Raw genomic sequence first — 18,654 nt, 5'->3', positions numbered from 1 at the left:
GGTGAAAAGATTCCGAGTAAGCCTTTTTGAAAAGACACAGAAATAACTCGTACGCGGCGTGTACGCCAGACTGATTGTACACGTCGAGCAATTTGTTTTTGATAATTTTGTGCGGAACTGCTGAAGTGTAGCTGGATTAATATCTTGAATAGTGATTGGGGGACACTGCTTCGGCTCTTTACCTCAGACATACGATTCCAAGAGAAGAAACACTGGCAAATAATCGCTAAAATCAGTGCTAATTACTCCGAAGTTATTAGTTCGAGATTCAGTGTTTAAAATGAAATCATCGAGCAAACTTTCACAGTCGGTGCTAATGCGAGTTGGAGCAATAACTGTGTTGAAACATGCATTAGCGTCTAATAGACGAGTGAAATCAGTACGTAGCTGCGTTTCGTTCAACATCTCAATATTTATATCGCCGCTCAAGACGAGTTCATACCTGTTTTCATTTATCCAGGATAACAAGTTTGCCTTATATGTAAAAAACTTTGCCACGTTCCCGACTGGAGGGCGATATAAAACAGAAAATATACTTTTGTTGCGAATAACAGTCAAAATTTCAAAGTCCGCTGTAAGCGCCGTAAGCGCGTCAATTTTTTCACACTGAAAATTTTCTCTGGCCACGAAAAGTACTCCTCCACAGTTCCTGACTGAGCGATTTAAGTCGTGTCTCGTGTATCCTGGGATCTGCATAACTTCGTGGTCGTGTCGGTACCATGTTTCACAAAACATAATTACATCAAATGAAAAGCCAAAACATGAAAACAATGCACACAGCTCATCAGACGCGCTGATTGAGTGTTTAACAGGAAGAAAGATGTGCACGGCTTTTTATGATAAATTTTAGTCACATCCGTAGGGATCACCGATTTACCAGCCATTGATGTGAATGGCTGTTGGCAAAATGCTCGGAATCCTAGTTCCTCATTTCGTCTTATCGATGTTCGCAACGCAAGATACGCGCTGTACATTCGACGTGTCTGTCTTGCGCGCGATAATTTTGCCTCGCTTTGTCCACGTTTACTTCCGTTCTTTTCCTTTCTTTCGGTCAACAACTTGTCCAAGAAGTTTCTTCAAGGTGAGGCAAAGGTACTCAGTAATAAAAAACGGGGGAGAACTGGAACCATCGGGACTCTGGTAACGAAAATCAGAGGTATAAATTTGATTTTTCCTGGCCTCTTCAATCACCGCTTACCGTTTCGCACGAGAGCGGAACTGCACGACAATGTTAGGCATTGGCACACGATGGCACCTTTCTACATCGGAAATCAGAACTAGATTCGCTTATGACGTCTCCTCCTAGTTTGCTCAAGATTGAAAGTAGGTGTTCGTCGTCGCTGACCGGAACGCCTTTAATCTCAATGTTCCGGTTCCTTGAGTACTGTTCTTGGTTTGTCACCCGGTATTCAAGGTCAGATAGTTGTTGTTACACTCCAACAGACACTTAACATCATTTCCTCACACCTCTCCCAAGCGGGCCTGCAACCCGCTCCGGAGAAATCTGAACTTGGTTTGGTTTGGTTTATGGGGTTTAACGTCCCAAAGCGACTAAGGCTATGAGAGACGCCGCAGTGGAGGGCTCCGGAAATTTCGACCACCAGGGGTTCTTTAACGTGAACTGACATCGCACAGTACACGGGCCTCGAATTTCTCCTCCAAAGAAATTCAGCCGCCGCGGCCGGGATCGAACCCGCGTCTTTCGGGCCAGCAGCCGAGCACCATAGCCACTGAGCCACCGCGGCTGCTAAAAAATCTGAACTTCTACTCATAACACGCAGTAAATATCAACGTTCGATGAACCCCTCCATCTCCCTCACCCTAGCCGGACAACGCATCCCCCGTGTCGACTGTTGTCGCATCCTGGCTATGCCACTGACCTCCAACACTTTCACCTCTGCCATCAGTGAGTCCATACGCACATGCCACTGAATCACACACTTACTCCGCCGCGCAGTCTTAAAACATGCCGGCCTCTCTGAGACACATGCCAGCCGTCTTGCTCAAGCGCTGGCCCTGAACAAATTTTTATACTATATCCCTTACTGCCCCCTTACAATACACAACAAGACAAACTAATCCGGGCCCTCAATACACTATACAAAGCAACACTAGGGCTCCCCCCTCAGGCTTCTACAGACACCCTGTACAGAACAGGCCTTTTCCATCCCCTTCCAGCCCTCCCTAATCTGCACCGAGAGAGACAAATCATCCGCCTGTCCATTTCATTTCATTTATTCCATTTATTTCGTCCTTAAAGGCCCGAGGGCATTACATAAGGAGGGGGTTACAAATTGTTTTGTGTGAACGCACTCATGATGAAAACATAGACAATAAAAGAAACACTGCAACTGCAAACACTAAAAATAAAGATAAAAAGTATCAAGTGGTTATATAAAAAAAAACAAGAGAAGCCAAGAAAGCACAGAAAAATACAAGAAAAACTCAGGGAAAATACAGAAAAAAAGTAAAGGCCAGCAAATGATTCACGTGTTCTGAAAATGACTGGTGAGTTTCGCGCGAAATGATTTGCGATCGTTGCATGATACTATGTCGTTGGGCAGGGCATTCCAATGGTTTATTGCGTCAGGAAAAAAGGAACTGCTCATTGCTAAAGTACGACTCTTGATGCTGGCTATGGGGTGGCTGTGGCTGAGGCGACTGGAAGTTCGGATCGGTGGTTTCAGCAGGGGATGTTTTGATATCGGATGGTAGAAAAAGCTGTGTAGTAGGCAAAGGCGTGAGATGATGCGGCGTGATTCAAGTGTGGGGAGGGAGATAGAATGTTTGAGTGCAGTGATGCTACTTTCTTTTGAGTATTCAGAGGTGATAAAACGGGTCGCGCGGTTTTGGATGGCCTCAAGTTCGGTGCTAAGGTACGCTTGAGAGGGATGCCAGATGGATGATGCAAATTCAAGTTTGGGACGAACAAATGTTAGGTAAGCAAGCTTTTTTACTTCGGGAGATGCTGACTTGAGGTTACGTCGGAGATAACCGAAGACACGGGAGGCATCAGAACATATTCTTTGGACATGGTTCACCCAAGATAGTGAAGATGTCAGATGTAATCCAAGATACTTATATGACGTTGTTGAGGCAATCGGGACTGAGTTAATATTGTATGAATGATGAATAACTGCGCGTTTGCGAGAGAATGACAACAGTTGGCATTTATCTAGGTTGAAAGGCATGAGCCATCGGTCGCACCATGTGGCTATTATGTCAATATCTTTTTGTAGTAGGTGACTATCGGTGGGATCACGAATGGGGCTGTAAATTACGCAGTCGTCCGCGAACAGTCTTAATTTGGCGTTTGTGTTTACTGAAAGATCGTTGATGTAAATGAGGAATAGCAGTGGTGATAATCCAGCGCCCTGGGGGACACCTGATGATACATCGGTAAGGGGTGAGCGGTAACCATTGCATGAAGTGAATTGCATGCGCCCATCAGCTGGGCGGTGAATACTATCACAGACTCCCTACGCACCCATCTCTTTCCCAGACCCACCGCAGTCTCCGATCTACCCCCCTAACCTCCAGTTCGCACCCATTCCACGCAACATGTCCGCCCACACACACGCAGGCCGCCGCCAGGCATACGCATACAACCACAAGCCACCCTTGGACGCTGCGGCGGTGGCCTACACAGACGCCTGTCTCACGGAAACCGCGGGCTCCACAGCAGCCTTCTTCCTCCACCCTTGCCTCTCTACAACCAGCACTCACACAACCGGTCCATAACCCCCCACCCTCCACGCTCGCTCTAGAAATACACGGGATCGCCGATGCCATCACATACCTTGACACCCTACCCCCCGCCCCCCAATACGTTGTCTATACAGACTTGCAGGCAGCTCTGCGTGCCTTCAATGAAAGAACCCTCCCTTTCCCTACCCGATCGGCCTCAGATGCCGCCCTCTTAGCATTAAGCCCACGACCGGTAACCCTTCGGTGGATCCCTGGTCACATGGGCATCCGCGGCAATGAGCAGGCTCACCAGCTTGCCTGCGAAACTGTACACCGGGCGCCGGGGATCCCATGGACGAGCCCACCGAAGGAGCAGGCGGTCAGGCCTTACAGACATACTGTCGACGAATACTACACGCAGCAAAAATTAGACCTAGTTGATTTAACGCCACCACACGCATCCTTATCGATCCGTGAAGCTCGCCCTAGGTAGCACCGAACATTCGAATAGTGTTATAAAAATGTTATGTAAGTTGGAGTAATGTTACATGTTGCATAGTAACTTTACATTTACATTAAAAATTAACATATAGCGTTATAAGTTACATAAGACACGTTACTTTCACATTCTAAACAAACATTGTTTTAATATAATCTTCTAAATTTTATTATAATGTTAGAGTCGCAACTATAAAACAACATTGCAAATATATTTCGAGCACGGATTTCCAGACATTTTCTCACTGTTCGAGTAAAGATGTTTTTCAACTAACAGTACCTTGTAACCACATCTCTTAGATAGTACTCGCCATAGATTACATGAAGAGCCCTATTATTTTGTCACAAAACTTTAGTTATTACCCATTCCCCACTGTCACTCATGGGACATCCCGCAGTAGCGAGTATATAAGCTCGGCGGCATGATATCCGTTTGGAGGTGAGTGAATACGAGTTGCTGTGCTGTAGTGTAGTGGAGAAGGTGTCGCTCTTGTTGTTGGTTCTTGCAAAGTGCTGTAAGTTGTGTGCCGTCACCACTGGCAGGCCTGCATGCTTGTGCTGGGCTGCTTCATCATTTTTGAGAATGTTGCATTTATGTTGTTTACATGTTTCATGAATGTTTGGGGAAGGTTATTCGAACACTTATGTGTAACATTACAAAAACATTAGAACAAAAGGACATTAAGGACATTGAAGTAACATTGTAGCGTAACAAAAATGTAATATTATCGCAATCTTTCGGTGCTACCTGGGGCATTCTTCGCCGAATACAGTTTAATCTCCTACGTACACTAGCCAAACTTTATCTGTACCGGGACACTTCCACACCTCAGTGCCCAAACTGTCCACACACATATGCAGACATAGAACACTGCCTTACACAATGCCACGTAGCCTTCCAGTCCCCCGCCTATCCTTTCCGGCCACCCCCACCGTGGTCCATCTGGCTTGCCTCCTGTGACCTGAACCTGCAACGCGCCCTCGTCACCTTGGCCCAGGACCTATTGAACGGCTAACATAAAGGCTGTTAATAAAAAAGTGTCACACCACCACCACCACCAGTCCTGTGCATTCCTTTGATAGTTCGGTATTTTCTTTCTTTAGCGCCGAGTCCTGCTTTTCTAGTTTTGCGCAGCGCTCAGCCATAGCATCAGTGTTCACTAAAGAAATCAACGGAATTTTAGCTCTTTATATTCCTTTCGAACCTCTTTCTCAGGGGCACTGCGCATATCTCGCATTTCCCGTTTAAAATCTTTCAACAGCTTTATCACTTCAGAAGGCATTTCAAATTAGCAGTTCAGCAAACATGTACAAAAGCTTGGCAGCAGCGGCAGGAAGAAAAAATTAAAAATTGGCTACAAATGATTGCACAAACCTGTGTATAAGGTGCGCGGATTTAGTGAACCGGTCGATACAGCCGGTGCTGCCAAGTGACGCTCACCTGCGAGGCGCAGTTCCGTTTGTAGTCGGCGCCTCTTTCAGGCAGCCAATCCTGGTTCACGGCTCGCTGAAGTCACGCTGGAGGCCACGACAGTATATAGATGAGCAGCGAAACGTGCGATAGTCGGAGAGATGCGGCACGTAACAACAGCTGTTGTCAGCTGCAACATGTTGCAGCACAACCCTTAGACATTACAAAAGATTTACGGCACGCATATGAGCTTGGATAGGCGTTCCACAAAATATTTAAAAATAAGAGCGGTAACGAAGAAATCGTTAGTGAGATATAAGTCTATAAATGCGCTACATTTCGTGTTCATCACCCTATCCCCACTATGCTGCTCCTTCTTCCTTAGACAGCACAGCCAAATGCAAATATATGAGTAGCGATGCCGATAGCAACAGGGATCGCGGAGGAACTATCGAATAAAAATTTAATCCGTTACTGACCGCATACTGGCCGAGCTATGGCGCGGCTGCGAAAGGCAGACAAGCAGAGAAAGAAAATACACTCAGCAGCGCCGACTTCGGCAAGAATCTTGGCGCGTAAGAAAAGTTCAAGGTCACTGGTTGAAATTGGGTGTTGCCAGCCAAGCAAACGCGCACTGACCCAAACACTCATGAGAAAAAGATCCCATGTGGTACAAATGTAATTGGGCTGCGTTACATTTCACGCAAGTTGGTGCGACATGCTCAGGAAGGAATGGCGCAGCAGGGAAAGCCGTGGCGGAGAGAAGGAAAGTACACTGAGCAGTGCCGCCCTGAGGGAAAACCTAAGAGCACAAAAGAAAATCCAAGGCCACTTGTGGAATTTGGGCGTTGGCAGCCAAGGAAACGCGCAGACACTGACCCAACCATTCAGGAGAAAAAGATCCCATGTAGTACAAATGTGACTGAGCTGCGTTACGGTTTACGCAAGTTGGTGCGACATCCTCAGGGAGAAATAGCGCAGCAGGGAAAGGCGTGGAGGAGAGAAAGAAAACACACTCAGCGGCGCCTACCTCAGGGAAAACCTGAGAGCCTGAAAAAAAATCCAAGGCCATGTGTGGAATTTGGGCGTTGGCAGCAAAGGAAACGCGCAGACACTGACCCAACCATTCAGGAGAAAAAGATCCCATGTAGTACAAATGTGACTGAGCTGCGTTACGGTTTACGCAAGTTGGTGCGACATCCTCAGGGAGAAATAGCGCAGCAGGGAAAGGCGTGGAGGAGAGAAAGAAAACACACTCAGCGGCGCCTACCTCAGGGAAAACCTGAGAGCCTGAAAAAAAATCCAAGGCCATGTGTGGAATTTGGGCGTTGGCAGCAAAGGAAACGCGCAGACACTGACCCAACCATTCAGGAGAAAAAGATCCCATGTAGTACAAATGTGACTGAGCGGCGTTACGGTTTACGCAAGTTGGTGCGACATCCTCAGGGAGAAATAGCGCAGCAGGGAAAGGCGTGGAGGAGAGAAAGAAAACACACTCAGCGGCGCCTACCTCAGGGAAAACCTGAGAGCCTGAAAAAAAATCCAAGGCCATGTGTGGAATTTGGGCGTTGGCAGCAAAGGAAACGCGCAGACGCTGACACACACATTCATGAGAACAAGAACGCATGCAGTAGGAATGTGACTGAGCTACTTTACGGCTTACGCAAGTTGGTGCGACATCTTCAGGGAGTTATGGCGCGGCAGCGAAAGGCGTGGAAGATACAAAGAAAACGCACTCCGCAGCGCCGACCTCAAGGAAAATGCCAGAGTTTAAGAAAGATCCAAGAACAGGTGTGGAATTTGGGCGCTGGCAGCAAAGGAAACGCGTAGACGCTGACCCAAACATTCATGAGAAAAAGATCCCATGTGGTACAAATGTAATTGGGCTGCGTTACGGTTTACGCAAGTTGGTGCGACATGCTCAGGGAGGAATGGCGCAGCACGGAATGGCGTGGCGGAGAGAAATAAAGTACACTCAGCAGTGCCGCCCTGAGGAAAAACCTAAGAGCGTAAAAAAATCGAAGGCCACGTGCATAAAATTTGGCGCTGGCAGATAAGGACACGCGCAGACAATAGGGGCATTTCTTTAACCTACACCAGCTACACCAGTGTAGCAAACGTCCAATACCTCCAATGAAGCTTTGCTACACTGGTGTAGCTGGTGTAGGTTAAAGAAATGGCCCTACTGACCCATGCATTCATGAGAAAAAGATCCCATGTGGTACAAATGTAATTTGGCTGCGTTGCGGTTTACGCAAGTTGGTGCGACATGATCAGGGAGGAATGGCGCAGCAGAGAAAGGCGTGGCGGAGAGAAATAAAGTACACTCAGCAGTGCCGCCCTGAGGAAAAACCTAAGAGCGTAAAAAAATCGAAGGCTACGTGCATAAAATTTGGCGCTGGCAGATAAGGACACGCGCAGACAATAGGGGCATTTCTTTAACCTACACCAGCTACACCAGTGTAGCAAACGTCCAATACCTCCAATGAAGCTTTGCTACACTGGTGTAGCTGGTGTAGGTTAAAGAAATGGCCCTACTGACCCATGCATTCATGAGAAAAAGATCCCATGTGGTACAAATGTAATTTGGCTGCGTTGCGGTTTACGCAAGTTGGTGCGACATGATCAGGGAGGAATGGCGCAGCAGGGAAAGGCATGGCGGAGATAAATAAAGTACACTCAGCAGTGCCGTCCTGAGGTTAAACCTCAGAGCATAAAAAAATAGCTGTGGCTTAGCTTGGTTAAGCCCGGTAATTGCGAAAGCAATATCCGTATCTACGCCATGGTTCAGCTGTTAGTGTAGCTGGTGGTGGTGCTTGTGGTTAGAGTTGTGGTGATGCATCGGTTATACAATGTAATCTAATCCAATCCAATGTAATCCAATCAAATACAATGTAATCCAATCCAATCTAATGTAATTCAATGTAATCTGATCCAATCCGATCCAATGTAATCTAATCCAATCGAATGAGATCAAGTCCAATGCAATGCAATCCGATCCAATCAAATGTAATGTAATGTAATGTAATCCAATCTAATCCAAGCTAATCTGGTCCACTCTAATCTATTACAATCTAATCTAAGGCCGCCGGTGGTGGCACCGCCACTACTCGCAGACGGCGCGAGATGGTCGCCCAGCTCTTCGGCGTGACGTCTCACAGAGGTGATGCGAAAGATCATTTCATGTGCACCGCCGTCTTACGCCAAAGGCTTCAAAGTGCAAGTAGTAAAGCTTTCGCTTTAAAAATCCAAGGCCACGTGCTTAAAATTTTGCGTTGGCAGATAAGGACACTCGCAGACACGTACCCAATCATTCATGAGAAAAAGATCCCATGTGGTACAAATGTAGTTGGGCTGCGTTACGGTTTACGCAAGTTGGTGCGACATGCTCAGGGAGGAATGGCGCAGCAGGGAAAGGCGTGGCGGAGAAAAATAAAGTACACTCAGCAGTGCCGCCCTGAAAAAAACCTCAGAGCGTAAAAAATTCAGGGGCGCACTTTGACTGTCTAAAGTGTTTAGAGGCGAAAGCGTTTTCTGCACCACTTTCGCTGCTTCAGTGGCACTGGTGGCATCCGATACAATTGAGTACTAGTTACTAAGTGATGACAAATTGCTAATTAATGGTTAATTACTGATTAATGCTCAATACTAATGAACTGATAATTAATGACGCTTACGCTTCGCCTTTGGGAGTGGAACGCGACAGCGTGTTGTAGCGCTGGCAAGGAGTCCAGGGAACACAACCACCCGTTCGGCGCGATGCCTTGCCCTTTGAACGCAACGCTTTTTTGAGGAAAGGAAATGGCGCAGTAATTCTCTGCCATCTCGGTAGGCACCTGAACCACACCATAGAGGAAGGGAAGAAGTGGGAGTGAAAGAAGACAAAGACGACCCGTAATGAAGAAAATTAAAGTTGTATTTGTCGAAAAAAAATTAACAGTAACTGTCTCACATATCTCGGTGGACACCTGTCAAAATTCAGGGAGGGCACTTTTTTGACCTAGAATGTGGTCACTGATGTGTGGTTAAGACGTTAAGCTTCGCCTCTAAGAGCGGAACGCGACAGCGTCTTGCAACGCTGCCAGGGAGTCCATAGAACGCCATCGCTCATTCGGTTCTACGTATAGTGAACTAGTATTCTAGTTCACTATAGTTCTACGCCTCGTTCGTCGGTAAATTTGTTTTTGAGGAAAGGAAATGTACTTGCCTCTCATATCTCGGTGGACACTTAAAACTCACCGGAAGGGAAGGGAGGAGGATGAGAGCGAGCGAAGACACCGTATTCACTAGACGCGCCTTTGTTCATTCCAAACCATCGAGCTGGCATGGCGGAGTGGATAGCATGCCCGTCTCGCACGCCGAAGACCGGGGTTCGATTCCCGAGCTCGACAAATTTTCAACTAGGGTTTGTTTATTTATATGGCCTGACTAGAAAAGTTAATTAGGTTAATTGGGTAATTAAGCAATTAATTAAGCTCAGTCCCACTTACTTGGAGCATCACTATACGATCCCTTCAATTGGTTGCATGGTTACTAGCCAAAATACAATTGGCCCCGTTTGAAATTCGCGCACTGTGACGTCACGACCGTTTCGACCAATTGAAAAGCGTGTCATTTCTGTCGACAACTGCTGCTTACAACGATGAGGCATTAAAGGCCTTAAAAAAATCCAAGGCCACGTGCTTAAAATTTTGCGTTGGCAGATAAGGACACGCGAAAACACTGGCCCAATCATTCATGAGAAAAAGATAAGGACACGCGCAGACACTGACCCAATCATTCATGAGAAAAAGGTCCCATGTGGTACAAATGTAATTGGGCTGCGTTACGGTTTACGCAAGTTGGTGCGACATGCTCAGGGAGGAATGGCGCAGCAGAGAAAGGCGTGGCGGAGAGAAATAAAGTACACTCAGCAGTGCCGCCCTGAGGAAAAACCTCAGAGCGTAAAAAAATCCATGGCCACGTGCTTAAAATTTTGCGTTAGCAGATAAGGACACGCGCAGTCACTGACCCAATCATTCATGAGAAAAAGACCGCATGTGGTTCAAATGTAATTGGGCTGCGTTATGGTTTACGCAAGTTGGTGCGACATGCTCAGGGAGGAATGGCGCAGCAGAGAAAGGCGTGGAGGAGAGAAATAAAGTACACTCAGCAGTGCCGCCTTGAGGAAAAACCTGAGAGCGTAAAAAAAATCCAAGGCCACGTGCTTAAAATTTTGTGTTGGCAGATAAGGACACGCGAAAACACTGGCCCAATCATTCATGAGAAAAAGATAAGGAAACGCGCAGACACTGACCCAAACACTTTATTTATTTGTTTGTTTATTTATTCATTTATTTATTGACTAGTTTATCTATTTATACATACTGCAGCGCAATTATTGCGCTATGGCAGGAGTGGGGAAAAGAGAAAGTACAAAATACGCAACAAAAGTAACCGAATACAGTAAAATGTACAAAGTGAGCAACTACAATAAAGTTTAAATCACGCAGACAAAGAAAGTATCAAAACAATAAAGGAACTGTTATCGAAACGGTAGGAATAATCAGCTATTATATGTCTTTGATGGCAGTTAGAAAACTTTGAAATTGACATGAACGAACGGAGCCAGGTCGAGAATTCCAGGCTTGTATTGAACGGTGAAAAAACCGAATTTGAACGAATTTGTATGCGCAAAATACAGTATCAAATGCAGCTGGTGATGACTTCTTGTCGGTGATAATGGTGCAAAGGTAATGTAGTGGTTATCTGAGAGCTTTATTGAGGAATTCACGATGCAATGTAAGACTTTTAGAGAATCAGTGTGGCGTCGTGCAGAGAGCGTGGTTAAATTCAGTGAAAGAAGTGTGGAAGAGGGTGACAAATCGCGATCATAACGATGACATACCAAACGCGCAGCTTTTTTCTGGACTGCTTGTAACATGTTAATTTCAAACTGCTTGTACGCGTTCCACACTACAGCTGCGTAATCAAGCACAGGGCGTATTAAAGTTTTATACACGAGTAGCTTTGTGTCTTCTGGTGCATTTTGTAGCGTGCTAGATAACCTAGTTTTTTTACTGCTTTTTACATACGTAAACAATGTGATTAGACCATGACATGTTACGCGTGAATATGACACCAAGATAATTTATACTGAGAAACCCTTTCTACCATACGGCCATGGAAAGAATAACTAAAAAGGGAAACGGAAGTCGTGTTACAAAATACTTGAGGACGGTTTTATCGAAATTAATTCTCATTTGCCAGGTGCTACCCTAACTACAAAACCTATCAAATGACTCTTGGAGATGACGATGATCATTAGGGCCGTTAAATACTTCGTATAAAACACAGTCATCAGCGTAAAGAGGAATGTTAGAAGAAATGTTGTGTGGCAAGTCATTTAAACATATTAAATAGAGTAGCGGTCCAAGGGCGGAGCCTTGAAGCACCCCTGACGTCACATCAACAGCAGCGGAATGAGAAGAATTATAAGATACGAACTGGGAACGGTATGAGAGAAAGCTAGAAATCCAATCAACTAAGTGAGGATTGTTTAGTGCAGCATTTAGTTTAGCATGAAGTTTGGAATGTAGAACAGTATCGAATGCTTTCGAGAAATTTATAAAGATGGCATCAACTTGGTTGCCGACATCGAGGTTAAGTGATATATTATGAGTGGATTTTATTAATTGTGTTACCGTACTTAAACCGCTCCTAAACTCATGCTGAAAGTCAGATAGCAAATTATTGGATTCAAGAAAAAGCATGATGCGTTTATGAATGACGTGTTCCAACATTTTGCATGACTGTGATGTCAAAGAAATCGGTCTATAGTTAGACAAGCACTGCCTATCACCAGATTTGTAAAGAGGGAGCACTTTGGCTAATTTCCATGAAGAAGGGACCATAGCAGATGATAAGGACTTATTGAATACGATGGACAGGTATTTCGATGACCACATGGAGTAACGAACCAGGAACGCATTGTATATCCCGTGTGGACCGGCACATTTCTTAGCGTCGAGGTTTAATACAAGATTTAGGATGCCATCATTGTTTACCACAACATCACTGATTGCTAGAGAAGAAATTATATTGGTGAGCGGCGGAATGACATTGTTATTGGGAACGAACACTGAACGAAAATATTTGTTTGAAAGCATCTGATATTACTGCCGGCTCACTGATGACGTCATTGTCTACTCTGAACGAAGTGGATGAAGTATCGCGAGGTAAGATGGATGACCAAAATTTTCGGGGATTAGTTCTTAGCAGATAGCGCAGGTGACACGAAAAAGAAATCTTTGGCCATAAGCAACTTAAGATTAAGTTCTTCTTTCGCCTACGAGCGCGACGAGATAAATGCAAACTGTCTCGAGTCATCCAAGGAACATTAGTATTTCCTTTCTTAGTTTTAATAAGAACAAAGCGTTGGACACAATCGTTGACAAGACATTCAAAGTAGTTAGGAAGAAAATTTGCGTTCTGGCTTGCTGAGGAAGCGAAGAACGTATCGAAATGATCAGCTAAAACATCATTAATGGAATTGTCGTCAGCACGAGTGAAGTCAGGAAAAGTAGCAAACAGGGTGATTTGGAGATTGGACAAGAGAGTGAAACTAACACGCCGTTGTGGTCTGAGAGTCCATCAATTACTTCGCAAGAGAAGGAATTTGGGCCAAAGTAGTGCTTAGAAAAACTAAGTCGAGAATGGAATTCAGCCTAGTAGCACTAGATACAACCTCAGTTAGTACAAACAATAAGGAAATGTTTATTAGTTCTCTAAAAATTGCAATGTCACCACTAAGTGCAGACAGCGATGGCCAGTGGATGCCAGGAGTGTAAAAGTCTCCCATGCAGATAAATCTTGATGAAGTAATGTTGATCTTGCTCATGAAATTTGCGACAGCATGAAGGTTATCAACGGAAGAGCCAGGTGGACGATAAATAACACTGAGTAGAATACTATAATTATTTAGATAAACTTTGCACCACAAGGATTCTGTGTCAGGGGGAGAAGTTAAAACTGAGAACCGAAAATCCGATCTGATAAGCAATACCACACCGCCACCAGTACTGCAACTTCTGTCTAAGCGTACGGCAACCAAACCTGGTGGAGTGAATACGGAGTCGTAAATTCCACTATGCAACCATGTCTCCGTTATGCCAATGATATGGGGAGAGTGACTAGAGATCAGGGGCAGTTAATCAGGAAATTTTTAACAATGCTGCGAGCATTAATATTTAAGACGTCAAGCTTATCAGGATGGCCAGAGCTAATTCAGGGAGACGATGATGCGGCAGTTAAAGACGCAGGCTGAGAACAAAGAGGATCATTATACGCTTTTACCAATGAATTAGAACTTTCGTCCCAATTGTAACGTACAGTCGTGAGCAAAAGTGGAGAGATCGGCGCTTCGGCGGCGGGAGCAGTTGCGGGCCCGCCCCACGGCGCTGCTATCTCGTCGCGCTCGCTCGCTGCGAGAGTGCCTCGAGTGACGACAAACTTCCCCCTCGCTCTCGCGCGGGTGTCAGTCGTGATAAACACCCGCGCGAGAGCGAGGGGGAGGCTTGTCGTCACTCGAGGCACTCTCGCAGCGAGCGAGCGCGGCGAGATAGCAGCGCCGTGGGGCGGCCCCGCAACTGCTCCCGCCGCCGAAGCGCCGATCTCTCCACTTTTGCTCACGACTGTACCGTGCCAATGAAGGCATGGTCGAAACTTAACTTCACGACAGAACTGTTTTCACGAACAGATAGTGGTGCGTTCCATATTTTTTTCCGAATGGATCTAACCCTTGCATAAAAATCTTCTGTAATGAAGAAGGCAGAGCCCTTGAGTTTAGGGACGTTTTTAAAAACCACACTTCTGTCGGTGAAGCTAGAAAGACTTATATTAACTGAACGAGTATAACCTTTGCTATCTGCACCCAGCCTGTGGAAGCGCTGAATACTGGGGCAGCTAATCTTCAACTTATCAGTAAATACAGAAGAGATGCTAATCAACAATATGTCAGCGGTTTCGTTCGCTTCTTCCGAAATGCCGTGTATTATAATGTTATTGCTCTGAGAGCGATTTTCAAGGTCATCATTTTTTTGGACCAGCTGTGTTACTCTGGAATTTAAAGTTCAATTTCAGCCTGTAAATCACAAATGAGATTGGTATTTTCGGGCGTAGGTAAACACTCTAATGCAGCCACACGCGACTGCAAAGGATCAAAGCGACAGGCAAAAGATTGCTTAATGTCCGCGATGTCACGAGCCAACTGATTCTGCCCTGCCAGTATTCTACAGAACATGTCAAACACTGAGGAATTTGAAGAGATTTCACAGTCAAGATTTACAGTGGAAGCACTCGCATTGTCAACCTCCCCTAGAGTGATACAGGAACCACTCACAGACCGCGTTAAAGGCCTGCAACCAGACTGACTGTTTTTACTGGAGTTCGCTGGCTTTGACCGAGGGCCTGGATTGAGTTCGACGCCACCACTCAGGAGGAGATGACTTGCGCAATAAAACACGTGTACGTGGGAAAGGGTACAGCAGTGTGGTGGTGGCGCTGCTGCAGTGGCCGGCGCGGCGAAGATGACGACGGTGTGGAGTGCGCGTGCAGTGTGGGAAGACGTGGCAGTGTTCGAACGCCGCGGTTATGGCTGGGTCGGCTGCGGGAGACCTGTGTGTGCGTGTGTGCTGTGCCGCCGTAATGTGACGGCTTCGGGCCGCCATCTCGCCAGTGCCAGTCTTGGCGAGCTGCAACGACGCGACGACTTCGGTTCGTCGCCGTCGCTGCCACCGCTTCGCTTGGGCAACCACCGACCTGTGCCGCCAGGCAAACCAACGCTCCGGACCAGCGACTCTGCGTGTCCTCGGGACCCACTTCCAACCCTGAGCGGCAAGGGACATTTGTGGCCGCGCAGGCATTAGGCCATTGACTAGAACGCCGTCGGGTAGATTAGAGCCTTACGCGGCCTGTTCCGTGAGACCACCGCCTGCCTCTGCGCACACCTGTTCGAGGTTTGGGTGTTAATGCGGAGCGACGTATAAAGGTGTCGTAACTAACCGGCCCATTGGTGTCCTCGTTGACGGGCGCGGCGAACCACCACACTTTGGTGAGCCCGTTCCCAGGATAGGTGCTTAAGTGCAGCTGACGCACCCTTCAGGGAGGACATCATGGATCTCGAGAAGTTGTTGTTTGCAGGGAAGGAGATGGGCATGAGCGGGGCTGCGTTAAAATAGTGGGTTGACGAAGAACGTGTCCGGGAGAGGGACGAACGTGCCCAAGAACGTGAGGACTGCGCTAGAGACTCGGAGCTACGCGCTCAAGAGACTGAGCGACTCGCAGAAAAGTCGGAGCTGCGCGCTAAAGAACATGAGAGGGAGCTCGTAAGAATTCAAGGCGAACAGCGTGTGCTAGAGTTGCGATTGCAATTGCTTGCCCGTAGCCTGGAAGCGCCGCCTACTTCAGGTTCTGACTCTTCCTACAGTCTGGCGCGTGGTATAAGTTAATTCCACGGTTCAGCGAGGCGTGCGACGATTTGGACGCGTACCTACAACGGTTCGAGTGTGTCGCGTCATGAGTGGCCGCGTGATAAATGGGCCTTTTCGCTCAGCCTCTGTCTTACGGGGGAGGCTCTAACTGTGCTCGGTCGGCTTGACCTTGTTGGTGCCCTGGACTACAGTCAGCTGAAGCAAGAGCTTTTACAGCGTTTTCGCTACACCGCAGAGGGATATAGCGAAAAATTCCGCAAAGCTAAGCCGGAAGATAACGAGTCAGGCCTTCAGTACGCAGCGCGGCTGTCGGGCTATTTTGATCACTGGCAAGAAATGGGCAAGACAGAAAAGAAGTACGAGAGTTTGAGGGATGTTGTTATCGCCGAGCACTTTATGAATGGGTGCAGCCCATCTTTGCATGTTTTCCTTAAGGAGCGAAACTGTGTGACACTTAATGCGCTTTCACAAGCAGCAGATCACTTCATGGAAGCTCAGAGTTCGGCCAATTTAGGCAAAGATAAGATCCCTATGAAGCCGACCGCTGCTCCTGTGGGGAAAGCAGAGTCGTCCTGGAAGGAGGGGAAGGCGGACTATCGCTACTTTCTCTGCGGAAAGACATTACACCGTGCCTCTGAGTGTTGGTCTCGGATGCGTATTGTGTCGGCTGGGACTTGCTGAAAATGTGAGAAGTCTGCCTATCGCACAGACTCGTGTCCGGAGAAAGGAGGGGCACAAGGTCAAGACTCCTGCATGATTGCTATTGAGAATCCAAGAGCTACGTTAGAAGATATAACCGGATATGTGGTTGTTCAGTATGGTGGACGCATCCCCATTGTCAATGCGACTGTAACCCGTCGGGCAAACGGTCAGGCTTGTGTGATGCCAGTCACTAAAGGACTGCAGAAAAATCACCCCGTTAGTGTCCTTCGGTACACTGGCTGCAACACAGTTGTTGTCCGACAATATTTGGTTCCGGACGCAAAGTTTACTGGGTCGAAAAGTCCCGTATACCTGCTCGACCGCACCATTCATTACCTGCCGGAAGCTACTGTCTTCCTGGACACACTCTTCTTCACCGGCCCGGTTCGAGCAAAATGCATGGCTGACCCTTTATACGATGTGGTTCTTGGGAACATCGAGGGCGTGCTGTCTCCCTTCGACCGAAGACAGCCTGAGCTTCTCGGCCCTCCAAGCAAATCTCGGAGTGCAGAGCCTAAAGCTTCTGAGTGGAGCAGCAACGTTGTCGCCGCTGACTGCTGAGGCGATCTCTCATCATGTGCCCATCGAGACAAATCGACGCCATTAGGACGTGGTGATTCACCCGAAGCGTGGACCAGTGAGCGAGAAGCTTCCGTGTTTGGTCCTGAACCTACACAGTTGGTAAATGATGTGGCAGGTTTGTCTTGCACCTAAGAGACAGGCCCGATGATAGCGGTTGCGCAGGCAAAACATCCAGCGTCTCATTTGCCAGTGGTAAAGACGTTGGCTACAACCATAAGCCGCAGTCTGCTGCAAGAGTTCCAGCGCAGCGACGAATCGTTACGCCCTTGTTTCGAAGCCGTCGGCACCACAGTTGTGATAGAGCGCATGAGACGCAAGATTTCCTTACGGGCGGAATCTTATTTCGTAAGCAGAAGATGCCGTGCCGGAAAGAACTCGAACCGCTCGTTGTTCCGCGACAGCTGCGAGAAACCCGGCTTAAGCTTGCCCACGAAGGCATTTTGGCCGGTCACCAAAGTTTGATGAAAACGACGGACCGCATACTGGCTGAGTTTTATTGGCCCGAGGTCCATTCGGAGGTGAGACGGCTCGTCAAGTCGTGCGACATTTGTCAAGGAACGGTGCCTCGGCACCTCGTGGGCCCAGCTTCCTTGGGGACTACCCCTATCATTGAAACCCCGTTCACAAGAGTTGCGGTTGACGTTGTTGGGCCACTGTCGCCCACATCCGAGAAAGGGAACCGGTATATCTTGACCATGGTGGACTTCCCTACAAGTCATCCGGATGATATCGCCTTGCGCTCTATTGAAGCGAAACAGGTGGCCGAAGGACTGCTGAGATGTTTTCTAGAGTTGGGATACCTCGCGAAATTGTCACCGATCGTGGCTCCTACTTCATGTCTGCTGTCATGAAGGAATTTAGACGCCTCCTCTCAGTAAAACAGCTGCCGACCACGCCCTACCACCCAATGACGAATGTGTTAGTTGAACGTGTCAACGGCACGCTGAAACGCATGATAAGCCGCATGTGCCAAGAGCGACCTAAGTGCTGGGACCGGTACGTGGGCCCCTTGCTGTTTGCTTACAGGGAGCTACCGCAGCGCAGCACCGGCTTCGCGCCCTTTGAACTGTTATACGGAAGACACGTGCGAGGGCCCATGAGTGTGCTGAGAGATTTGTGGACTAACAGCCATTTGGATGAACAAACCAAATCCACCTATCAATACATCATGGAGCTTCGAAAACGCTTAGAGAACACCTGTGTTCTCGCCACAGAAGAGTTGAAGAGGGTCAAACAGCTGCGGAAAGCATATTATGACTAGCGCGCTAGGTTGCGACAGCTTTCCAAGGGTGACAAAGTTCTGGT

The 18,654-nt window shown here is 47.3% G+C and overlaps 2 protein-coding genes across 5 annotated transcripts in view; both read left to right on the top strand.

Moving 5' to 3' along the window:
- The window catches only part of LOC149367607 (FMRFamide receptor-like), a 1,196,541-nt gene that overhangs the window by 45,974 nt on the left and 1,131,913 nt on the right, over window positions 1-18,654 (top strand). The gene's annotated exons all lie outside the window — the stretch shown is intronic.
- LOC149367616 (uncharacterized) lies at window positions 15,163-16,746 on the top strand. Its single transcript, XM_089575094.1, has 2 exons — window positions 15,163-15,178; window positions 16,097-16,746. Exons 1-2 carry the CDS (start codon window positions 15,163-15,165, stop codon window positions 16,744-16,746), a joined length of 666 nt encoding a protein of 221 aa, XP_089431220.1.

Source organism: Amblyomma mixtum, chromosome 1 (genome assembly GCF_055824585.1).
Source record: "Amblyomma mixtum isolate Tamu chromosome 1, ASM5582458v1, whole genome shotgun sequence".
NCBI lineage: Eukaryota > Metazoa > Arthropoda > Arachnida > Ixodida > Ixodidae > Amblyomma > Amblyomma mixtum.
This window is presented reverse-complemented; position numbering and strand designations above follow the sequence as displayed.